This window comes from Pelecanus crispus, chromosome 12 (genome assembly GCF_030463565.1).
Source record: "Pelecanus crispus isolate bPelCri1 chromosome 12, bPelCri1.pri, whole genome shotgun sequence".
Classification (NCBI taxonomy): Eukaryota; Metazoa; Chordata; class Aves; order Pelecaniformes; family Pelecanidae; genus Pelecanus; species Pelecanus crispus.
This window is the reverse complement of record NC_134654.1, coordinates 6,153,899-6,177,913: the sequence shown is the minus strand read 5'-3', so window position 1 is coordinate 6,177,913 and position 24,015 is coordinate 6,153,899. Positions and strand designations below refer to the sequence as shown.

The 24,015-nt window shown below is 37.4% G+C and overlaps 1 protein-coding gene across 1 annotated transcript; it reads left to right on the top strand.

Moving 5' to 3' along the window:
- Positions 1-70: 70 nt before the first annotated feature.
- FOXN1 (forkhead box N1) lies at positions 71-22,036 on the top strand. The gene is made up of 8 exons (XM_009486666.2): positions 71-190; positions 1,993-2,496; positions 4,732-4,842; positions 11,471-11,598; positions 12,389-12,485; positions 18,551-18,758; positions 19,239-19,766; positions 21,768-22,036. Exons 1-8 carry the CDS (start codon positions 71-73, stop codon positions 22,034-22,036), a joined length of 1,965 nt encoding a protein of 654 aa, XP_009484941.1.
- Positions 22,037-24,015: the final 1,979 nt, after the last annotated feature.

Below are 24,015 nucleotides of genomic sequence, written 5' to 3'. Positions count from 1 at the left end.
AAGTTTTAGAAAGTATTGATTGTAATTTGGTTTTGTCACAACAGGATTTCTATCTGGCGTGGATTTGGTAATGGTTTCGCTACTCCAAGATCAATCTAATATTAAATTTTCTTCTTCGGACACTCTGGAAAGGGACCGACAAGACCTCATGAAGACACAGGGGGATTCAGTATCCCCAGTTCAGCAAATTGTGAGTAAGATGGCCCAGTCCTGTTTCTCTTTCTTCAGAGACACAAGTTCAGATACAATATAATAAATATAATACTAAACCTCAGCATACTTAATTGGTAACACAGTAAACATTGAAAGTTTTATTCCTGAAGAGTAGAAACCCCAGTTATTCTTCTGAGCTAATCTTAACCTCCATGCTAAATTTCCTATCCGACTGCTTAAAAATCATATTACTTTAAAAACCAAACATGCAATCCATCCAGCTACTAATCCAGTAAAAATACTACATTTAAAGTAATTCACATCCTGTTTCTAAAATAAATAAATAAAAAAATCAGACAGACAGCGAGACATCAGAACCTTTTTGTCTACTCCCTGCCAGTAGAGGATACCTTCAAGCACTTCAGAATTCCTTGGGGCTTTTTTGGAATAAAATGATCTCTCTCCTGTTGCCTATATATTCATCGTGTTTAACTTTTGTAACAAAAGTACAACTGAGAATAGTGTTTTTCATCAAACAACAGCAAAATAACCATTGTCGTACTTTTATTACGAAAATTTCAGGTGGAGAATTGACAGCACTGCCATTCATACAGCTTTATATAACTAAATATATGGGTTTCTTCAAATTCTTATTTAACAAAAGATATCATAAACACATGTATTAGGACTATAGAGGAGAGCAAGGAAGTAAGAAGTTACAAACTGAGCAAGTTCACGTTCATGTGAGAAGCCAAAAGTGTCATGAGGTCAGGTTTGCTTTCTGCAGGAATCCATGACAGAACAAAACATCAATAGCTTTGATACACAGACCCATGTGCAGATGAAAGGAAAATCTGTGCCATGTTCCACTCTGCAGAAAGCACTGGCTTTTATGCTGACTTCCCTTGGAAACATCTTGAAATCTGCTTCTTCCATGAAGGCATGTGTTTCTTTACCTGTTCTCCTAAAATACTGTAAGACCAACGTGGATTTAAAGGGGGAAAGAGGAAAGGTACCACTTGATAATCTGCTCTGACTTTTTGTGTAACACAGAACATTACATCTTCCCCTTCACTGAACACAATAACCTGCTCTTGACTTAAGCATGTCTTCTCAAAAGGCATCCAAGTTGTTACTCATCCTTGATGTCAGGCAGAATATGCATAATTTCTAAGCTGGATGTGTTCAGCTTCAGGATCCAGACTAGTTCTTGTTAAGCCTTTCACTCCTAGATTAAAGAGCACTTTAGTAGCTGCTATTTTCTTTTTGCTAAAGTGCAAAAGGGAAGGGAGGAGATGAGACAGGAAGAAGGTTAAAATGTCTGCCTAGAGCCTACCTGTCTCTGACAGGTAGAATGAGTGTGGCTATGTTAATGAGAGGAAGTGATGTAACTAGCAACATATCTGGCAGCTTGTAACACCATCAGAGAATGAGATCAAGCTTATTTGACTAAACTTGTATATGACAAGACTTGCACTTATCATATTCCTGTCATTTAATCTTTCATCACTTGATCATACATCATCTTTTCCCTCAAATTGTCAGACCAACTAGTCAATAGTTACCTAAGACGTCCTGTTTTTCCAAGACAGTTGCACAAATTAAGATTACTTCAGACTTCTCAATGCTTTTATTAATTTACTTTTGAACAGTTTTGGATACCAAGTAACCAGAAAACCCTTTAGACCTTTTAGGGCTTCTCTGCATGAAGGTGGCTAGGACTAGTAATTTTATACTTATCACCAATAATATATTTTAATGTACTTTTTTGTAAATAATAAAAATGATAAAAATATTTGCTCATACTAATCCTAAATAAATGCCAATCATTCATTGCAGGATAATCCCGGTTACAATTGCCAACCATATGAGTCAGACAGCAGAACAGAAAGGAAGAGTTCAGAGTCTTCTCACAGCCCCAGCCCTGCTTCCCCAGCCCAGGATCAAATTCATGGGAGATACCCTACAAGCCAAGGAATTCACTGTGGCAAGAACAAATTTAAAGCATCTTTCAGTACCGAAAAATTCAGACGGTACAGTTACGAGGAAAGTACCGTAGGAAATTATGACAGGTTTCTCAAGAGCAGCAGAAACCCCTTTCACCCTTACAAGAGGCAGATCAGTGAAGATGTCTTCCAGGAAGCACATCAAGCCCTCCCACCAGAAGGTTCACCCTTCAAAAATGCTAGAAGCATCGATGGTTTTGAGGGTTTACCAGGATCTACAGGTCCTGATGAGTCAGAGTCATTTCCTACACACATTCCGAACATCTCCACAGAACAACCATGGTGTAACAGCCTCCAATACAGCAACACAGGACAAGATCACGGTTCACAAGTCATGGTCAGTATTTTTTCTTTTCCTCTTCCCCTCCCCCCACCCCGCCATTTTCAATGGCAAAAATATATTTTTGGAATTATTTTCTTATCTCTTAATGTGACTACATGGACATTTAGTCTCTTGTCAAGTTGCAGGCTAGAGCTCAGGATAGACATCCATATTTATTTGTCAAAGTTCTCTATTTTATGGCCTTTCCCCACTGAAAAACAGTCCTCAGAAAGGTGCACAAGAACAAATGATTTTCCACTAGACACAATACATGAATCCCAAATATCCAAATTCTTCCTGACAACAGGGTTTATATCAGTAGTTGTCATCAACTAGTATTTTCAAGGCACAAAAGTTCACAAAACAGTATTTTTCAAGCATGAAGACGTGTATCAGATTTGTTACAACAGCTCAACCTGCATTTTTCTAAATAGAAGAGACTCTAAGACATCAGTACTACTTAAAATTAAATACAAGATCTGTTTATGGTACATGCAATGTAAAGGTACCTGGGCTAATTCACATACTGGATAGAGGTGACTGCCTATTTAGGGCAGCACAGAGATGCCTGAAAAACAAGGTAAATTACCCTCCAGTATCTCCACAAGCTATCTCTGCTGCAATCCGAAGTGTAAAGCATATCTCCATAATCTAGTGCAGACAATGTCTGCATCTGCCAGGAGAGGGCCCTAACTACTGGTTCTAAATTGCTGTGAGGCAAAGAATTCAAGGGTTACCAAAAGAAAGAGGGGTTTAAAAAAAAAAAAAAAAATCTTAATTGGATTAAGACAATTTGCCAGGGAATAGAGGGATGTTGTCAGGGTACATACCTGGGGACTGAGGCCATTCAGGTTAAGGAGGAAATTGATCTACATCTCTTGTTTCCTGGATAAATACTCATCTAGGTCAGATGAGTTTAATGCAAAATCTATAAGCAGTTGATGAAAAAAATACCCATTTTCTTCCCAAATCCCTGAGCTGTAAGACGTAGACAATGTAACTCTACCACTGCAGAAGCCCTTTACCAAGTTCATGTGACTACTCCAGAAAAGACTGGCTACTTGTTAACGTCTCCACTGGTTCAGTCAGCATGCAACTTCAAAGCTCTTAAACAGCTTACACGCTGCTGGCAAGTTGACATTTCTGAAAAACTTTGTCTTATCGTCACCAAAATAGCATGGACATTTATTAATACTGGATGTGGCATTTGCTTGGTGCCAGGATATCAAGTCAAGTCTAATATGTACCCCTACACTAATCTATACCGTAAAAGATGGTCATTATGGCCTTGCTTTAAAACAGAGTAAGTGCTAATAGTTCCTTGAAATAATAAGAGGTCTACGACATCAGCTCTCAGAAGAGAATTCCTGGCCATGGATGTTAAGTGGGGGAAGGAACCTGAAGTCAGTCACCAGACCTGTGGATAAGGACACTGCTTAAGACTCATCATTCTCTGAACTGTTTATTACCAGCTAGAGCTCTATCCAGCTCTCTGCTTAGCATGCAGTTTGTTTGAATTGCTCTTCTAAAGCAGGCAGTGTTACCACACAAACTGTATAGTGCACTCAGCATTCCAACTAAAAGACAGCAACATTTAACATCCAGGAGCCTGAGCCCTTAACAGAATCAAGCCCTGTATGGAATCCAGGACAGGCAGCTGGGCAGACCCGTGAGAAATTAAGACTTGATCAACTTCTCTATGTTTATTTTCACAGCTGCAGAAATAAATCACATTCTCACAACATTTCCTATATCTTGATCCAATTCAGTAGTCAGCCTAGTTTGATTCTTCTCTGCCACCTCTTTCCTGTGCATTATAGACCTCACCCTCTTCCTAATGACAAAACTCCAGCATCAGCTTGAGGTACTGACAGTCTGCGAGATAAAATCAGAGTATGAAAAAGAGAGACAGAGACACATGTGCACACTCAGGAATGAAAGCTGGAGTATGCAGTTTGGGTATGTAGGGAAAAAAGATAAACAGAAACTGACATTTTATGAATTGCTCTTTGTATGGAACTTGGACTGGGATTTCCATTTTCAAGCAGTAATTATATAAATGCAGGAAACAATGTTTCTTCTTGTGCCACTAGCATATAAAATAAATTCTATGTAACACTTACTGTGACAGAATCAAGTCCAATAAAGTAGTAAGTATAATGAAAGACAGATCAGAACACTAACTAACAGAATTACTCTATTTTAATTGAGGTGTTTTCTCTAATAATGCTTTCCTTAAATATTTTCTAGCAGGATTCAGACATCAAGGTTAGGACATCCCCACTGGAAGGGCAGCCTGGTTTGTATTGCTATCAGCCTCAAGTGCAGCAGATGTATTGCCCCTCACATCCTTTCCATCAGGTCAGTACAATATGTAGACCAAAATCCCCTGTATTTCTAGCACTATAATGGTATAGTAGTCATGGTAATAATACAGAGAGACAGATGAAACAATACCTGCTAAATTTGTGTTTACGGGGCCATGTTTGTATACATACATTTTGTTTATGACAATGAGATCTTAAAAGAACCACATCTAAATGCATTTTAAAATGGTCATCCAGAAAAAAAGAAAAAAAAAAACCAACCTTGTACAAATGGAATCTTGGTACTGCTTATTTATATTTACACCATTATGCTCAAGGAAATTGGCTTTGAAACCAGATAAATTATTAATATAACTGTTGGCATTTCAGGATCCCGGGGAATTAACTCTGCTTTAACTTTGGAATAAAAAATTAAATATATGTGACTATATACTTAAAATTCAGATAAAACACAGAAAAACACTTTTAAAGCAAAATTTTAACAGCAAGATGATGCTCGCTTTCCTTGTGCTTGATGGCACACACATCTCTTTTGCAATCTTTTGACTGTTACATCAGCCCCAGTGAAAGATTATTCAGCTGAATCATAATGGACAATAATGCTGATGATGCATGAGAATGCACAATATTAAGGTTGTTCTTCCGTAATGTAACTATATTATTAATACTAAAAATGCACAGGAGTAACTGACACCATGTTTTTCTTGAGTGTGTTTAAATGTCATTTGAATACATGTCAGTTCATATTTTCAAAGCAGTATACACACGGTATCTTTGTAAAATCGTTCATATATACCTTAATCTTATGTGTGATCCTAGTACATATTTATAGAGGTTAGCGAGTGTCGTCTGCTGAGCTTTGAAAACTTGGCATAGAGGGAGAGTGTGTATTACAGAAATTAATTTTCATTACTCTGAAATGTCTTTAAATAATTTCCTTTAGATATAAATGGTGGTGCTGTTCAATGCATTGAAATTTTCCTCTTTCATGCTCAGTTATCTGAGTACAAAGTTTTCAGTAAGAAAGACACTCGAGGAGATAACAATATGCTTGAAACACCCTATTTAAAAACAAACATAAAAAAACCCCCAAAACTTATTTAAGGTGAAATTAAGGCAATGAGGATTTTTCAGATGTACAGGCAGAAATCCATATACAAAAATAGCACAACTACCAAAACTCCCAACCATTACAACTGAATTAAATTAAATTTACAGGAAATTCATATATACGAAATATTTGAACATAAAAGCTCACACTTGAGTTACAAATCCTTTGATCCCAGTGACTGATATTGTGGAATCAACTGTATCATGTCATTCAACTTGCTCAAAAAGCATAAAAAATGTAACTAACAGAGCAGTGATTTAAAACTGTGCAAAGAAAACAAACAAAAAAAAGGTTACTGTATGATATTTCATTGGGATGGTTAACTCATATGGTGTTACTAGTCTGAGTCATTGAAATAGTAATCATACCATTCATCATCAGGATTTAGTCCCCCATGAGGAAAAAGAAAGGCTATTTTTGGCATAATTTTCTTTAAGAGGAAATTTAAGTAACTTCTGAAAACAGATGCTGAATGACCATAAAGAACAAGATTAGACATATGTTGTAATTTTATGATCATTGATAAAATTAAATCACCTGTCACAGATGACTTTTTAGGAATTTCATTTGTTAGAGTTTTCTAAAACATTACTAAGGAAGAATGAAAGTATTCCATACCTCAGTAGGGGATTTGTGGTTTTTTAAGTGTGTATTTCTTATACTTAGAAATCCCTCACCTGTCTACTGAAACCTAAAGGAAGATGCCTCAATTATCACAGTATATAACCTCTTGGGTATAGAGAGGAATAAAATAGGGACTAACTGTATCAACCACTTGAAGAGCTTCAGGAACTTCTACGGCCTTTCTGAACTTGTAGTGTCTGGGACAGTTAAAATGATCAACAGGATGGTGTGGCAATGCAGCTCAATAAGCACCCTCAAGTACCAACACTTGCATGAAGTAAACTTCTAAAATCAGGTTCCTATTACTGTCATCTTTCTCTTCCTGCTCCTTCAGCTGTGGCCAGCCCCTGACCACTAACTGGACTTTGTATTTAAAACAGCTTAGGAACTCAGGGGCACAGAGGTTCTTCTCCAATCAGGTGTTGCAACAAGGACAGGCCAATTTGCTTAGGGCATCCAGCTACCACTGAGGTTCAAATAGTTTTAACATAAGGGGCTTTTTCTATCCACTGTCCTCAGTGGGTAGACTTGTAAATGTTGAGAAGTGTACAGATGCTAAATAGATGTGAGAAGGCACAGATAATGGAAAGAAGCAGTTCTCCTACACTGATTGAGGAAATACAGCTGGCGAATAATCTCATTCCTGGCTTTTTCACTTACCCATCACTCTGTCATTCCACTAGCCAGAATTTACTGAACTTCTTTTTTTCCCTCCCCTATAATGTGGCAAAAAGGTCTTTTAAGTTCTTTTTAACACCATCATAACTAATTTACTTGTTTTTTCTTGTTAGCCTAACACTCAATAGAATTGATAAAAGGTAATTATAAAATTAAAATAGAATAAAAATAAAGGTGATATTACACTACCATCGTAACTTACAAATTGATTGATTTTGTTATTTAGAAGAAAAGGTCCCAGATGAAGGATTAAAATTGCCACAAAAGCTCTGCGGCAAATATAAACAGGTTCCCCACTGGGACTGCAGTACAGATGTTATGGGTGTGCCACAGCACCGTACATCTCACACACAGTATAAATGTCAGTTTTGTGTGTTGCTTTAGCAGTGTTGTGGTTTAACCCCAGTAGGCAACCAAGCACCACACAGCCGCTCACTCACCTTCTCCCTGCTGTGGGATGGGGGAGAGAATCTGAAGAGCAAAAGTAAGAAAACTCATGGGTTGAGATAAGAGCAGTTTAATAATTGAAATAAGATTTAAATTATAAAATAATAATAATGAAAAAATCGTAATGAGAAGAAAAACAGAGAGAGAGAGAGAGAAACAAAACCCAGGAAAAACAAGTGATGCAACCCCTCACCATCCACTGACTGACACCCAGCCCATCCCTGAGCAGCAATTGCTGCCCCCCAGCCAATTCCCCCCAGTTTCTATACTGGGCATGATGTCATATGGTATGGAATAGCCCTTTGGCCAGTTTGGGTCAGCTGGCCTGGCTGTACCCCCTCCCAGCTTCTTGTGCACCTGGCAGAGCACGGGAAGCTGAAAAGTCCTTGATTAGTGTCAGCACTACCTAGCACCAACTAAAACATCAGCGTGTTATCAACATTATTCTCACACTAAATCCAAAACACTGCACTATGCCAGCTACTAGGAAGAAAATTAACTCTATCGCAGCCAAAACCAGGACAAGCAGAAGCTCCAGTTAGCTTGTTAATTCATTTGAATATTTTTAAATTTCTTTATTCATTCTGAAGCAGGCACCCTTCCCCTGTCATTGCTGATTTGATACCAGTACTATTACTATACATCGGCATTAACCACATTAAGAAAAAAAACTACAAAGTTAACAGCTGCAACACACCTTCTGGGAGCTGCTAGGCAAGATACAACAAGCAGTAAGAGGAAAGTCTTCCATCCACCTGCAGGCTGGCACTGTGACAGATCTGTTACATGTAGCAGTTTTCTGTTAGACTTTTCAATATTTGCGCTTCTTTATGTTACTGTAGTAAAAGTATGGCCGATGTTCTACTACTCAGAGGAAAAAAACAATAGGTATAAGCAGCCAGAGTCATAACAGGTAGAATTGCTGTCCGTGTGCCATAATCAGATACTAGGAAATGAAAGAACATGTGATATCAGACTGAGGAGAAGTGGAATAACATCTTTTGCATGAAGCAGCTCCGGTATTAATACTTTACATCTCAAATTTGAATGGAACAAAGCAATTTAAATCACTGGGAAGTTACACTCAAGAGAACGGGCCCTTTAGCCTGAAGTGAAGGATCTTCAAACTGCAACTCACTTTTCATTAGAGGGATGAGAGAGAGCAACTCCTTTGTTAATTTTGTCCAAATGATAAAATGGCCTCCCCTTCCCCTTTGCTGGACACAACACAAGTGATGACTCATAAGAAAAACTACTTCTTATTGGCCTGAAACAAATAGCAGGCACTTACTGAAGTCTCTTACCCACCCACCATAAAACACGGACACCTTTCATGCCAGTTGTGCGACTGTAAAACCAGCTCAAGCCTGTCATACCGGACCATTCCCCAGCCTCTGTTCCCTCAAAAAGGAGTAATGAAACCAATAAAACAGAAATAATCCTTCAAACACCCAGTTCTTGCCTTTGGTGATGACATCACAACCAGTCCCATCTTAGCATCCCTTCCTTTCAAAGAGCCACTGAAACTAATAAAATCAAAATTATTGTATGAATTGCTCAGTTTTCTACTCTGGTGAAAAATCTGGACGCAATGCAACAAAGCAGGCAGCACAGAACTGCACACGGAAATTAGTTCACAGCTGCTCTGGAGGCTCCAGTTCTAGCCGGTATTTAGTTTAACAAGGCAGGACATGATTAATTATGTACATCTCATTTCTTTCACCCTGCTTACTGTTGCAAACAAATTAGTGTATTCAGTATGTTTTTCCACATTCCATTTCAGGCAGTTCAATGTTAGAAAGATAAAAGCAAACAGGCAAAAACTCAAGCAACAACAATAAAATTACTGAGAAACTGAAATAAATTATTCAGAATGCAGAATAACTAAATAAACAAACTATGAACATTTTGCAAGCATATGATAACCTCTCACAGGCATTTTAAGAGGACAAAGACCAAGAGCAACAGAAGCTATTGGTCCGAAAACAGGAATGACAGTAAGAAACTAAGAAGTATAAACTAATTACGAAGGAAATTTTCCCAGCAAGTCTCGAAAGCTACATTCTAATCTTTCAGAGGAACCATAAAAACCTCATGACACAGGACTTCTAGAGGTAAGCAGTAAAACACTAGAACAGGGCTCAGCAACCTTTGAGTACTAGGGAAGGCATGCACGTAGATTTTTTAATAGCATATGACATGAATCCTAATTTTGGCCATGCCCTAGCCCTGGCATCTGGAAAGATTCATCTGTAAGAGGCAGAAATTCCTCTCACACTGAGCTTTGAGTTCAGTGGGAGCCTTTGCCCCACGAAGAGCCAACTGATGGTATCTTACCTTAGCAGGGTAGCATTTCTTTGTTCTCGAAAGTTGCTTGCCAGCAGGTTTAAACTATAATTTGGAAAAGAAAAATATGTGACCAACTGCTGTGTTAAAAAATTGAGAGCAAACCTACAGAAACTCTGATGCAATCAAGGCTATCTATATGTATTATCTCCCCTCTTTCACTTATTTTTCTGCATTGGCATATTTCTATCATGGTGATGGCATGACAGGCCCACCATTTCTTCAGTGTGTCTTGAGAACTGGACAGGCTTAGAGATCTCTTGAAAAGATAGGTTAGCATTTCAGTCTCAGGTAGCATTCTGCTGCTTGTCCCTAGGGGTGGGGTGAGGATAGCATAAATGCTATCTGATTTTAGGTGTCCTGGCTATTCCTTTTAGCTCTCTGATACAGAAAACAGGGAAAAAAAGAACCTGCTTGAGGTGGCAGTTAACAGCACCTAAACCACGGCCTCTTGAAGAAGCCTATTTCTTGTCATTAACTATGAGGGAACCAGCAGAGAGTAGCCTCGCAGCTCTGGCACAAGTCAGGCAATATGAAAACCACCTATGAGAAATGTCTCATACATCACTCTCCTGACCCCAGGAATGACATTACTAACTTATTCTATTATTATTATGAACTATTAATTATAACTCACTTTATACACGTTCTGGTGTCATCCACTAAAGCTTTTGTTGTTGTTGTTTGGGTTTTTTGCTGCCTTGTTTGATAACAGCAAATTGAATGGATGCTTTGTGATTCTATTCTCTTGGGAATAGATTTTATACACTTTGAATTTTTGCCTTGTTGTATCCCTCTCCACCTAAAAAAACAAAAAACCAGCACTCAAAACCAGAGAAGACTCAGTTAAAACTTTCTTGCTTCTTCCTATATTTTTAGTGGCTTTACTTAAGAGGGTTACTTTTCTATGGTGCACATTGTTTAAAGTACTTTATTCTGGGCGGGTTTTTTTAATTTATGTAAATACAATTACACCATTAATTTACTTGTCTGCATAGTGCAATGTTCACGGGAGGCTGAGCAGGCTAAGACACTTCAACTGCAAAAGAGATGGCTGAAGGGAGAGATACTTTAGGTCTATAAAATTATGAATTTTCTGGAGATAATTAACAGGGTACAGTTACTCCCATTTTTCACAAGAACTCAGTAGCATAGCAGGCAATAATAAAAGACAGTACTTTTTTTACATCCTTCTGTTTGGAACACGCTGCAACAGGATCTGGTAACAGCCAGAGTGAGTTCTGCCCTGTTTCTTCTACTTCTTAAGCATTAACTAGTAATACTAATGTTTTCCAATACCTTGCTAGAAAGACTTTACATCTGACTTGGCATAACAGCTTTTAAATGTAGGCAGAGGACAATATCCTCAGAACTAAATAGTTTAATACTGTTATTAAGAAATATTTTTGAGAGCTTTTTGCTAAGCCAAGTAACATCTCTTTTATTGTATCATCAGTATCCCTCAGGTGGCAGCTATCCTGTGACTTATATTACTTCTTCACACTACCCTTACCAAAGAATTGCTCCTCAAAGCAATCAAGAATCCCAGCAGCCTCTATTTCCCAAGCCCATCTACTCCTACAGGTAACAAAATATTTCTTCAAGTCCTAATGTTACAGGAAATACACTGTTTACCCATGGCCTATTTCCAGCATGATTTGCAATAACATGCTTACTCTTATTTGTCTTGTTCCCAGTGTGCTCTGTCCTGTTTGTATGAATCACAAGACGTTCCAGACTCTGGGGCCAAGGCAGAGGGAAATGAAATGTTGTAAAGCCTGTGAACTGTCTTGATCACCCCCACAAAAGCTAGATATTTCTCTAACACAAAATCTTAGGTGTTGCAAATTTCATCAGCACAAGACTAATCACACTTAGCTGTCTTTTCCAGGACCTGTATTAAAACTAATTTTTTTCTGCAGTTACTAAGGCAAGGAAATGCCTAGAAAACATATCAGATATGCCAGTCACCACACAGGCTTAGCCCCCAAATAGCAGTCTAACAAAGCAGTTCAGACAATTAAATTTTAATTATACCTTCTGTCACTGTCAGTTTGATATCCTCTTTGTGGCCTTTATCAGTTTAAGCAAACACAAACACACACACACTAGCAGGATTTGAAGGCTGTGGTCTTGATTCCACTTTCTATTACTTTATTTTAAACCCAGGTTGGACCTTCTATATGAGCTTTGACAATTACCTCCAGAAGTTAAGCACTTTAAGGAGGCTGCTTATAAACATCTCGGAGGAAACTTTAAGCATCATCGGTATTCATGCTATGACAGTGAGAGCGCTGTGGAAAAATAGTCTTTTTTTCTGCTTCTGAGGAGTCAAGCAGAACAGGCTAAAATACTTTTCTTTCTCTCCCTAAAGCATCCTGATCTTCATGGCACTCAAAAACAGCAAGACAGGGAGTTTGCCAGTCAGTGAGATTTACAATTTCATGACGGAACACTTTCCTTACTTTAAGGTGAGTTCCACAGGGAGGGCGGGAATCTCTCTCTAACTTAGCTGGCAGCAGAGAGAATAAGGGAGGGGGTTCAATCTACGAAAAGAGGTAATTTCTTAGTAGATCAATATCAAACTAGTTACACTCTGTATACCTTCACGATCACAAACTACCCAGCATTTTAGGCCTAGGCAGAAATATGACCATGATATGTGGTAATATTTAACACAAAAAGATATTAAGAACTGTTCCAACCTTGAGTTTGTGCAGATAACAGTGGCCATTCCTCACTAACAACTCCTAAAACGGATAAATGTTAACGGATAAAAACACATCCATTCCTTCCTCTCAGATCTCAAATACGGGCAGAACTGGTCTTGTGGCTTCCTCTGCCATCAATAGCACCTCCAGACTCATGTGGAAGCAGAGGTTCAATGTTATCTTGCTCTGTTCTGGAGCTGGGATATCCGTCTTAGGCAACTTCATCACTTGCACGCACTGTACAAAAAAAAGTATAATATGTGATAAATGGTACTAAGCTCATAATTACACAGTAATGTTGGTGAAGGTAAGGGTGATACTATTGAAATTTAAATCCATGTTATAAGAGAATGGTTTCTTGCACTTGGATTGCAAGTGGAGATTAGTCAGCACATGAACCAAGAGCAGAAGGATTACAGTTAAGATTTTTAAAAGAGCTATAATAGAATTGTCGACTGCTGCTCAACACAGAGCTTTACTACTGCTGATTCTTCAAAAACATCTCACTAAAAGTCCAGATTAGGTGACCTGCAACTGTTATCAAGGCCCAAAAATGAAAATAAACTAACATGCGCCTGTCCTGTTTCCTATTGCAAATAAACATGCAGCAATTAAACCAAATTTAAAGCAGCTACAGAAAAGCGATTCAAACGTTTGTATTAAGAAAAGAACACTAAGAATAACTAAAAATAAATGTTCTGATACAATTTTGCAATGGTTTTGGACACTAACTGAGGACAAATATTGCCCGCAAAAAAAAAAATTTGAACATGTCAGTAATCAGAGAAAAAGAATGCACGTTATCATAATGAAGAACTGTTAGGATCCATTACTTTTCTGTGTTCCCAGATTTCCTCCCAAAGGAATCACTAGCTATTCTATTATCTGTTACAAGCAAGTGAAAAATAAAGAAACCTACTATCATAATTCAAGAAGTATCCCATCATAACATGACTGGTCATAATCCACTGAAACAAATCTGAAGCACTGTAACTTTGTTAAGTCACAGGGACACAACTGATTTTTAGGCTAAACACATGAAATTAAGTATGACAGTAATCTAAACAGTGAAAGGAAGAAGGGTAGAATGGCATATGACAAGAACATAGTAGCTGTAAATTTTTTTTCATTTTCAAAACAAGAACAAATTTCAAGATTTGTATTTTGTCCCTAACAGCATATTAACTCTGTTTTCCATGCATTTACCACTAGTTGCAAGAAATATTAATAATCCAAAAGCAAACAGCTTGAGGATAGTGAAAAAGGTGCTGGGCCACAACATCTTGAAATGGATATTTTGCAGAACTACGCTTCTTAGCATAATGCACAAATCATGTGATCTACAGCAAAGTAATACATTCTTATCTGATTACTGTTTTCTAGAAAAAAAGCATGAGTTTCAAGCAGAGAGGTAGGAATATTAAAAATAAGTTTTACGGGCATGTCTACGTTTACGTTTATTCATCAGACCAAACTGAAATTAACTCTCCTTTGTCTTACAACACAATCAAATATAAAATTAATCAGCAGCTTATAAACCAAATGCTGCTGCTGCCAACACGCACAGAATTCCTCAGACACAAAACTATGGCTCTTGCCAGGTGTCACCTTCCTGGTCCTGAAGTTATTCTGACACAGCAGAAACATTAGGGAGACACACATCCTTCCCTCAACTATATATTGTATGTAAATATTGTGCGTAAATATTGTGCATTGTATATATTGTGATATTTTGTATGTAAAGATGTATAGATAGGTGTGTGTTCATATGTCTGTGTGCATACATACAGACGTGTGTATACATATGGCCATCTGTACCGTAGGTATATTTCTACCACAGCTTTAAATAACTGTTCTATACCTAATCTAAACTTTTCCCTTCTTACTTATCAAAACTTGCCTGTTCCACAGGGAGTGGATTTTGGTGGTGTGGGGTTTGGGGTTTGTTTTTTTTTTTTCCAGACCCTCATGTCTTTTTTCTTAACTCATTTAAAAATTGATGAAAATGAGGTTACTGCTGTTATATGCATTAGAGAAGAAGAATGGTGCAGGGGGTACTACTGGAATATTCACTATTTTGCAACGGCTTTATTTTTGCATTTTACTTACCAGTCAAATGATTGAACAGTTCCACCCCAAACATCCTTAAAATAAGCCGTGGAGAGTAAGCAAGCAAGCACTATGCTTATGGGCACTAAGCCCTCCCTACCTGTGGTCTTTACAGCAGCCCACCGAATTATCAATATATGGCAAAAGCTAATATCCTCTATCCTCCTTTTTTTGGAGAGTCTTCAGCAAGATAAAATAATGTAAAAAATCAGCAAAGAACACTTTGTTGCTGCTACCAGAACTCACTAAATAGCAGGATACAACAGGGGGAGGGGAAGCAATTTAAGTTGGAGAGAAACAGAGTACAAGTGTACACAGAATCTTGCTGGGAGACATTAGATGATACAAGCCTAGTCAAATTAACTTGTATTCGCTGCCACAGCAAATTTAGTTTCTATGATGCAACAATCTCATTTCTAGTTGAAACAGAGCAATCCAACTCCTACGTCCTAAAAAAAACATCTACGCAGCTAAAGTTGAATTGCTCTTTGATGTACCTCTCCCTTCTCTTGAGACCTAGATTTAAAGAGAAAGGGTTTTGCAAGATCACTGAACTCTTTAAACTTCAAGAGGCGGTCAGGATCAATGAGTCTGTACAATAATATTTTTTGCTTGTCATCCTTTTTTTTTTCTTTGTAGTGATTAGTGAGTCTAACAGAAAGCTTTAATCTTGTTAATTGGAGTTATTGCCAGTGGTCCAAGAGGTTAGAAAGGTCTGTGGTCTGATGGAACTTAGAGCGGCAAGTATTCTCTTGCAGTGTCAAATTCCACACAGCCTCATCCACACTATGCTGAATTCAGCGATAGCAGAAACAAGCCATAGCAAGGAGATTCCAACTATATGAGAGCAACTTTGGTAGCCAAAGCTCAGTTCATTAACAGACAATCAAATGTTAACTTAAAAAACTGGTGACAGAGCTGTAACACGAACACACTGCCAGAGTGTTCCTTCAGGGCCTACCTAGGTAAACGACTATTTTTTGCTGCTCAGCAATACCAAGTTTAATGCAAGAACCTGTTCAGCTCTTGGCAGCAGCCTCCAGAATAAATCCATGTACTTTTTGCTCTTACGTTTCTAAAACTATCTCATAGTTTACACCCCCACACATTCTGAAAACCTCTGAGAAACACACGCCACTCCCATCTTCTCTGGTGCTTAGCAGAAACACCAATTATCCTGTCCAGATACAGACAGAAGTATATGTAGCCTCATGTGCAGGGCAAGACACATGAATATTCTTTCAGGTCAGCTTATTCAGTAGCTAAGTACACATCTTACCTAGGAGGAACAGTTTTATTTACTTCTGGAACTGCCAGAAAGCAACTTGGATATGATCTACAAGGGAGAAAATCTGATTCATCATCTTTAGTATTACCCTGTGGCAGAAAGAGTTTTAAAGGGGGGGGTTGTTGTTTTTGGGTTTTGTTTGATTTTTTTTAATAGAAATGCATGTTGTCTCACCTATGGGACTGGCTAACACAATAGTGAAATGCTGACATCAGGTGGGCCAAAAGGGTAGAAACTGTGCTGCTATGAAGGGAAAATAATTTCTTTTTCAGTAAATAACATGTATTTAACTTCCACAACTAATTAATTTTTTTAATGAAGAAAGCAAGTATTAAATTTGACCCTCAAATTCTTCAGTAAGGCTTTTAACACCTTAACTGACAAGATAGACCTTCACAACAAGCTAGGAAAGAACAGATTTTACATTCCTGATAAAAGTAGAATTTCCGTCAAATTATGTCCAAAAATTCTTGGTGTATCATGTGAAAGCAAAAATGGACACAAGTCCATTAATAAAAGATGGTCTTAGAGGAACTCTGTTACAGTAGGCAACAATTAGAGAAACTATAAAAAAGCTGGCTTTTTTGAGAGAAGGATCCCTATTAATAAAGCATAGGAATGGAAAGGAAAGTTAATGTGCATAAAAGGGAAATTTTTATTTTTAACCTCTTTAAAAAGACTATGGAAAATCACATTTATTTCTTGCACTCTCTGTTCAATAATTCTCTGTGGTTGATATAAACAATTATGACAACAAATATTTTGTGTCCATGAATACGAATCAATAGTGGCACATAGACAACTTCACCCATCTTTCAGAGAGTTGTTTAATTTCTTTTAATTCTTATGACACACAGATGAGGATATTTTGGAAACAAGAAAAGAAAAAGCATCCAAAATTGATTTTTTTTTTTTTTTAAAAAAAAGCCTTACATACACTAGTACTGAAGACCATTCTTTGTAGTCCAATGAGCTCTAAAGTCTCTCTCTTTTGAGATTTCTCATCTCTGCAAATGCAGACCTTTTGGAAAGAATATCATTTGACTGACACAGGTAAAGCTACAATTTTTTTTTTTTTAACTGGTCTTACAATGACAGGGGAAGTCTAGCTGGACTAGCAGTTGCATCTATTACAATGAAGTTGGGTTTCTCAGGTTGATTCCTACCATTATGTAGCGAGTCATTTTTCCTGCCCTCTTTTTTTTTTTTTTTTTTTTTAAGATTATAGTGCAGTGGCAATGAGCTAAGACAGTTCTACTCAGATATGCAACAAACAGCATCGTACAGCACCCACCAAAAGAAAAGCAAGGAAGTGACACATCAGGAATTTACTATAGGAATCTTCTGATACGAACGTGCATAGTAATTTACAAAGCCTTAATGTGATGGGCAGTATCTTCTGGCTGCATGAATAAGTAAGCAGAAATGAGTGAAATAAAATAAACAAACACCAGAAAGAACTATATGCAATAAAAGGAAACAGTGCCATTTCCTCAATATCAGTATTTCAGACTAGCAAGCAAACAGGCATTTCCCATCAGAATCCAAGCATGACTGTCTTGCTGGGTATTTCCCTCTTCAACCCTTACAACAATATTCATTTTCAAAGTTCTTTTACAAGCAGTCAGAAAAAAAAAAAAAAAGACTGTAAAAATTAAATTGTATAAAACAGAGTTCGCACTAGGTTTTCTTTTCTTTCCATTCTTGCAGTTGAATGCAAAACTGTCCTCAGGGAAAGGAGGGAATTTTGTTTCCCTCACTGATCAGAAACGGCCTAAATAAAAATAGAGGAATCATTTCAATGAAGCTTATATGTATTGTTCACTTTAAAGAACCTTCCAGCTTCCAATACTGAGTTAAAAATAAACGCAAAGCAAAAAGACGCAGCGATCAGATGCAGACACCTGTATCTCATCTGCAGGGCTTGTGATTAAACCCCTTGGTTATATAATTGGCTAGCACACAAAGTTACACCTACAGTAGCATGCTAAAATTCTTTTGAAGTCTGCCTGGACACTTAATTTGAGCCCAAGTAGCACGTAGTCCTTCAATTAAGTGTCTGAAATTTTTCTAGGTGTTCCAAAATAGATTAAGCTAGATTTCCTGTTAGTTCACAGTTCTAGAATATAATTCTTTACACACTTAATTCTTGTGATTTGCAAATTCACTCTTAAAAATTCAGCATCCCCTCTGACAAGGCCAACCTTCTTGCTTAGAAGAACAGTTACTATTTTATCTGATTCCTCTCTTCCTGCACAACATGACTGTAACATTTTTGTGGCTTCCTTCTAATGTACAAATTTCATATTGTAGAAAGTATAATCTAAACAGCATTTCTTATAATTTCACACCAGTCAAAACAGAGAAATATATTTGTATTTTTTTTTTCCCTTGAAGTTCCATTCTTAGATTGGATTTGTTTTTCCAGACAGCTCCAGATGGCTGGAAGAATTCTGTACGCCACAACTTATCTTTGAACAAATGCTTTGAAAAAGTTGAAAACAAATCAGGCAATTCTTCTCGGAAAGGCTGTTTGTGGGCTCTGAATCCAGCCAAAATCGATAAAATGCAGGAGGAGCTTCAGAAATGGAAGAGGAAAGACCCAGTTGCTGTAAGGAAGAGCATGGCAAAGCCAGGTCAGTAATATGTTATTGTATTAGTTCTCAAACAGTGGTCCCCAGAACCTCGCTATAGGCACCAAGCTGTATAAGAGAATTTATATATGATTTAGGAATTAAATAAGACTTGTTTTTCCAGGAGTGCTTCCAAATAGGCACAAAGAAGTTCACCAAGAAAACATTCTCTCTTGACATCTCTCTAAATTTTAAGATAAAAACAACACTGAAATAAGTACTATAGAATAAAATTTGAAATTAACTGATAAGCATCCAACCTTTAAACACAAAAATGCAATTTATTACATACTCACTTGGCAATGATAATTTAGAAAAACATTTTTTGGAGTTCTTTTGGCATTCTTATCATAGATGGGCTAGCACTTTTGTTTGCTATTCCACTCACCCATTCCCTGAGGAACACTACAATTCTAGCTGCAAGCTATGAAGATTAAGGCTCTGTTAGGAATGTCAGTCATAGACTTTTTTCTTGTTTTGTAGAAGAACTTGACACACTGATAGGCGACAAAAGTGAAAAGCTGAGGTCTTCAATCATGTCCTGCAGTCCGACTGGTGTTGCAAGTGCATCCCTTTCCAGACAGATGGCAGTCCAATCCCATTCCTTATGCGAGCCTTCTCTTTCCTCCGGTATACCACAGCCATTACACAGTGTCCACGCATCGGGAGCTCTACATGCCAAGAACCCATTACCAAATTTGCTCGGGGGGCAGCAAACCGCGTGCTATACGTCACCACAGGGTTTTCCTCAAATCTCAAGTACATTAATGCAACAGTCACCTGACCCACAGACCCTATTTCCTTCTGGGGAGGCTCAAAGTGAACTCAGAACTCAGCCCAGCATCACCCAGGATTCTCCACTGCCGGCTCAGACCCCCCCCATCTGCGGTGTGAAGATGCTGACAGAGCACTCTACAGCCAGGACAATGCAGGACACACTCATGCAGGAAGGGGATCTCAGCAATGATATCGATGCCCTTAATCCATCCCTGACTGACTTTGATCTGCAAGGTAGGTCTCTAAGGCATTTTTATTTTGTAGAGGCAAGCTTATTCATTACATCCCAACCTGCCTAAGATGCATTTATGTCCTTCTTTTTTAACTACTTGTCCTTGCCACTGCTACAAAGACCAGCTTACTAGGTTGCATTATTTTGCACAACATGGAATTTTGCATTTTATCTTTAAAATGTTTCCCAAGGAAGCTACAGATTTACATCCAGAGTTTAAAAAAAAAAACACCTCCTTACTCTTGACTACAGCTGCTGATATTAAATACTGCAATACAGTATTTAGAATGCTTTTTTTTAAATTCAGACATATTTTCCACTGAAAACTACTCAAGCACAATTATTTGGTGCATATCAAGAGAACTGTCATGTGAGGAGCACAAAGAGAAATCATTTGGATTGAATTAACATGTTAACATTTTTCTTTATCAATATTTATTCAAACACCTTCCACATCTTCGCTCGAAAGAATGCCCTTTACTCCTTCACAAATTTCACAGCATTCATATGATATATGCCCTGAACAATTACATTTCCTGAGGTGTGTTCTTAAATAGTCATGTAATGCAGACAGTAAAGTTCTTGATATTAAATAACTGAATCATCTTGAACAGACAGGATTTTGAACTCTAAGAACATAGCTTTCCATGCAAAAATAAAAAAAAAAAACCCAGCCAAGTTTATGTGTGTGCATATTTATGTATAAATATAAAACAAAACCTGTGGGTTCCAAATGATAAAGCTCTTGCTGCACCAAATAACATGCAAGAATTGCCTTCCTGCAGAGACAAAAAGTGGTACACAAAGCAACCTGAAAGAGCAAAAAACCCAGTCTTAACAATCTACATGACTAAGCAAATGCAACTGCCCTGCCATTGTACTGTCACAAGTATTGCACAATCCTGCCACGCCCAGATTGCTTTACTAAGATTAACAACAGATTTTTTTGAATCCTCAGCTGCTGCTTCTTTCAGGCAGCCAGATCTCACATTCCGTTCATTTCTCTGAACCTCTTCCCATTTTATTCAGTTAATCTGGAGCATGCTCATTTGTACTGCGAATATTCTGTATGCTTCACCAATATGGTACAATTCCAGCTTCCCCCATCCTTGCCCTTTACCTTAAATTATTTAACCTTATCTAAGCTTTTTACTTTCTTTATTTATAAAATTATCAAATCTGAAATTAGAGGTCCTAGATCTTAAGACAAGGCCTGCACACGTGGAGCAAAATCATTATATACACACATTAAAAAAAAAAAAACAAACCCAAACAAAATCAAACTTCTTCTAGCACAAGGACTAAGTATTTTCTCATTTGATAGTCTGCAGATGGTGGGCATAGCTTTGAAGCACCAGTCTCCTTGCCACCGCCCTCCCAAAGAGATCTTCAATAATGAATATGAAAAATACAGCCCTCCTGCAGTAACTTATTTAACGCTTTCACTGTGATATGCACATTCAATGGAAAGATGAGAAACTTTTTGGTACATGTTAGAAAAAAATAACATTTCAGATATTTTTTAATTTGTCGGTCAGTCACATATGAAGTAATTCAGTTTGCAATTCAGAGAACGCTACACCATAAGAACACAAGAAGGCCACTTGTAAAATAATATTATTTGCAGATTTGTCCCATAAAGTGCCATTAGCTCTTCCATATCTTACAAAGATAACAGAGGCAAGTTCCTCTTTCAAAATTAGTGGTTTTTTTCCAAATAGAAGTTATGCTTCCTAAGGATGCATTTGTAACAGAGTCTTCCCAATTATCAAGTGAAATACTTTTCTTAAACTAAGGCTGCCTTCTCCCAGATTTAAATTTATTATGGAGACAGACAAATAATAACTATCTAAACAATCTTTTTCCTTTCTCAGTCACAAGTGATTAAGAGCACCTACACATACAGCATACACAACTGTGTAATTACCAACTTCTCCTGTAAAACAATGTTTCAAAAAGTATATATAAAGCAAGTTGAATCAATCCATTTTCTTTTGTTACAGGAAATCTTTGGGAGGAGCTGAAAGATGACAGCCTAGCTGTGGATCCCCTAGTTCTCATTTCATCATCCCCAACATCTTCCCAGTGCTTCCCCTCTCATTGCCAGATGGAGAACAGCAGCAGCAGCAACGTCAACATCCAGAACGGAACTCCACACAGCACCCTACCCGACCTACAGCTCACTACTCTTTACTCTGCCTTTATGGAATTGGATACAGTGTCTCCTGCTTACCTAAGTAATTCTGGATCCAAACCTATAGCACTAATGTGAACCACATACCGACCTAATTATTATTATTTTGTCTAAATACAGTCCTAACCATCACACACACTTACCTATCTGATTTATGTCAGCTGAAACTGTGTCCATCGGAATAATATTTTTGCAGAACTCTCCCGCAGGATATGTAGCTTTACTATGATAATTTTCTACAGACAGATACTAAAAAAAAAATTTAAAACTATTTAAAGATAATATTGTTAACAGCCGAACTGGTCAACACCATTTTATCAAGCCACTCATCTTCTGCATCTTCCAGTAAAAAATGACTGTAGGAGGAAAAAAAATTATTGACTTTTTTCTTTTTTTTTTCTTTTTTTTTAAATGAAAGCTGCTTGCAAATGAACATAGAAGTCAAAGCAAACAATAATCTAACTTATTTCCTGGAGCCAGTGATGTCAACATCATCTGCCACAGACCACTAAAAAAAATAAAAATCTGCATATTAAAACATTTATAATCCCCTTGAAAGAAGTTCTGGGTTTTGAGAAACAAGTTTTTGATAAACTGAAAATTCTGCAAGTATTAGAAGATAGAGGACTAGCTGCTGACAGACTAAACCAAAGCAACAAATACACTTTAGTGAAAAAATCTAAGTTTTACTGTGTTTAAAAAGAAATTTAAAACTCTGCTTTTTTAATAAAAAAGAACAAAACAATTTAGTAGAATTTTTACTCGGCTGGAAATTATTCACATTCATTCCTCTATTTTTATCCACATAAACTGAACACTAAGATGAATTATTCAACCATTAAGTCAAGATTTTAAAAAATGCTAATAAAAAAAGACAACAGTAATTGTTGCAGTTAGCCAAATCCAGAAAGCATCTCTATTTTAACATCCAGCTGACATCAGCCACATCCAACAGGGTTTATTATGATGCTGAACTAGCCCTTAGCATTAGGATAGCACATGGTTCCTAACATGAACTCAACTAAGGCATTTCAGCAGCCAGCTTCTCAGGAATACACTTCTCTCTCTGATTTACCATAAAGGTGCTGCTTGTGACATGACAGAACAATGTTTTATTTCAAGTGATGCAATCTAAAAACAAAGCAACCTGGAGCAGGAACCTTTAACAACACTAAGGAAAATGGTCTACAAACAAAAAAAATATCAAAGTGTCTTGAATGACATCTCTATTCACATATTATGGATACTTGGAAGAAACTAAGGAGGTTAAAATTTGAGTCAGATTGGGTCACTTACACTATGAAAAAGCAGTAAGGAATTACAAAAAAAAAGTACAGAGCAGGTAGAACAGTGAGGTAGTATTGTTAAAATAAATGCATGCAGGTTTAATTAGCCACTTTCTCACAGCGAGGTGGAGTACTGCCAGTTAAGACTGAAGCCAAGTCCGGGTTCAAATCTACACCCTCAACCATGCCTACTAGCCCAGACTTAAAACAAAATCAGATTAGGCACAGACAGATAGAGAAGTCTTAGGAAGAACACATGTGATGCAATTTTGTAATCCCTTATGCAGCTATCAAGAAATCCTCACTTGACTTGAGCCCCTCTTCCTCTGCATTCCTGCAAACAGAATGCGCCGAGTGAGAAACGCAGTCAAGTTTGCCAAGCTGTTCTATGCAAAAAAAACAGCAGGAAGAGAGTTATGCAAACATACTAGAGCTAGGTGAATGAATTCTTGACCATCCTAAGATTTAGATAAAGAAATAAGGAAAAAATTAACATCACTAGAAATGTGCATATTAAATGATAAGCCTAAAGCATATAGTAAGTATAAAGCTGCTAAACATTATATTCAGTATAATTTAAGAGTTACCAAGTTACAAATAAATACCTACCAAGTACAAACCTTAAGAGCAATAATATTATCCTAGATACCTTTTTGGAAAAAAGAATCAAACAAATATATATCCTAATATAACCATGCATTGAGGAAAAGCAAAACCAAACCAACCCCCTGCCCTGCACTCAGGCAGCATGTTTTTGTACCCCTGCTGGCT

Bases quoted from the DNA above. Each gene is read 5' to 3' on its own strand.
- FOXN1 (XM_009486666.2), top strand. From the start codon at position 71: ATGGTTTCGCTACTCCAAGATCAATCTAATATTAAATTTTCTTCTTCG. The intron at 11,599-12,388 runs GTAACAAAATAT...CTCTCCCTAAAG, and splicing joins AAGCCCATCTACTCCTACAG to CATCCTGATCTTCATGGCAC. The intron at 18,759-19,238 runs GTCAGTAATATG...CTTGTTTTGTAG, and splicing joins GAAGAGCATGGCAAAGCCAG to AAGAACTTGACACACTGATA.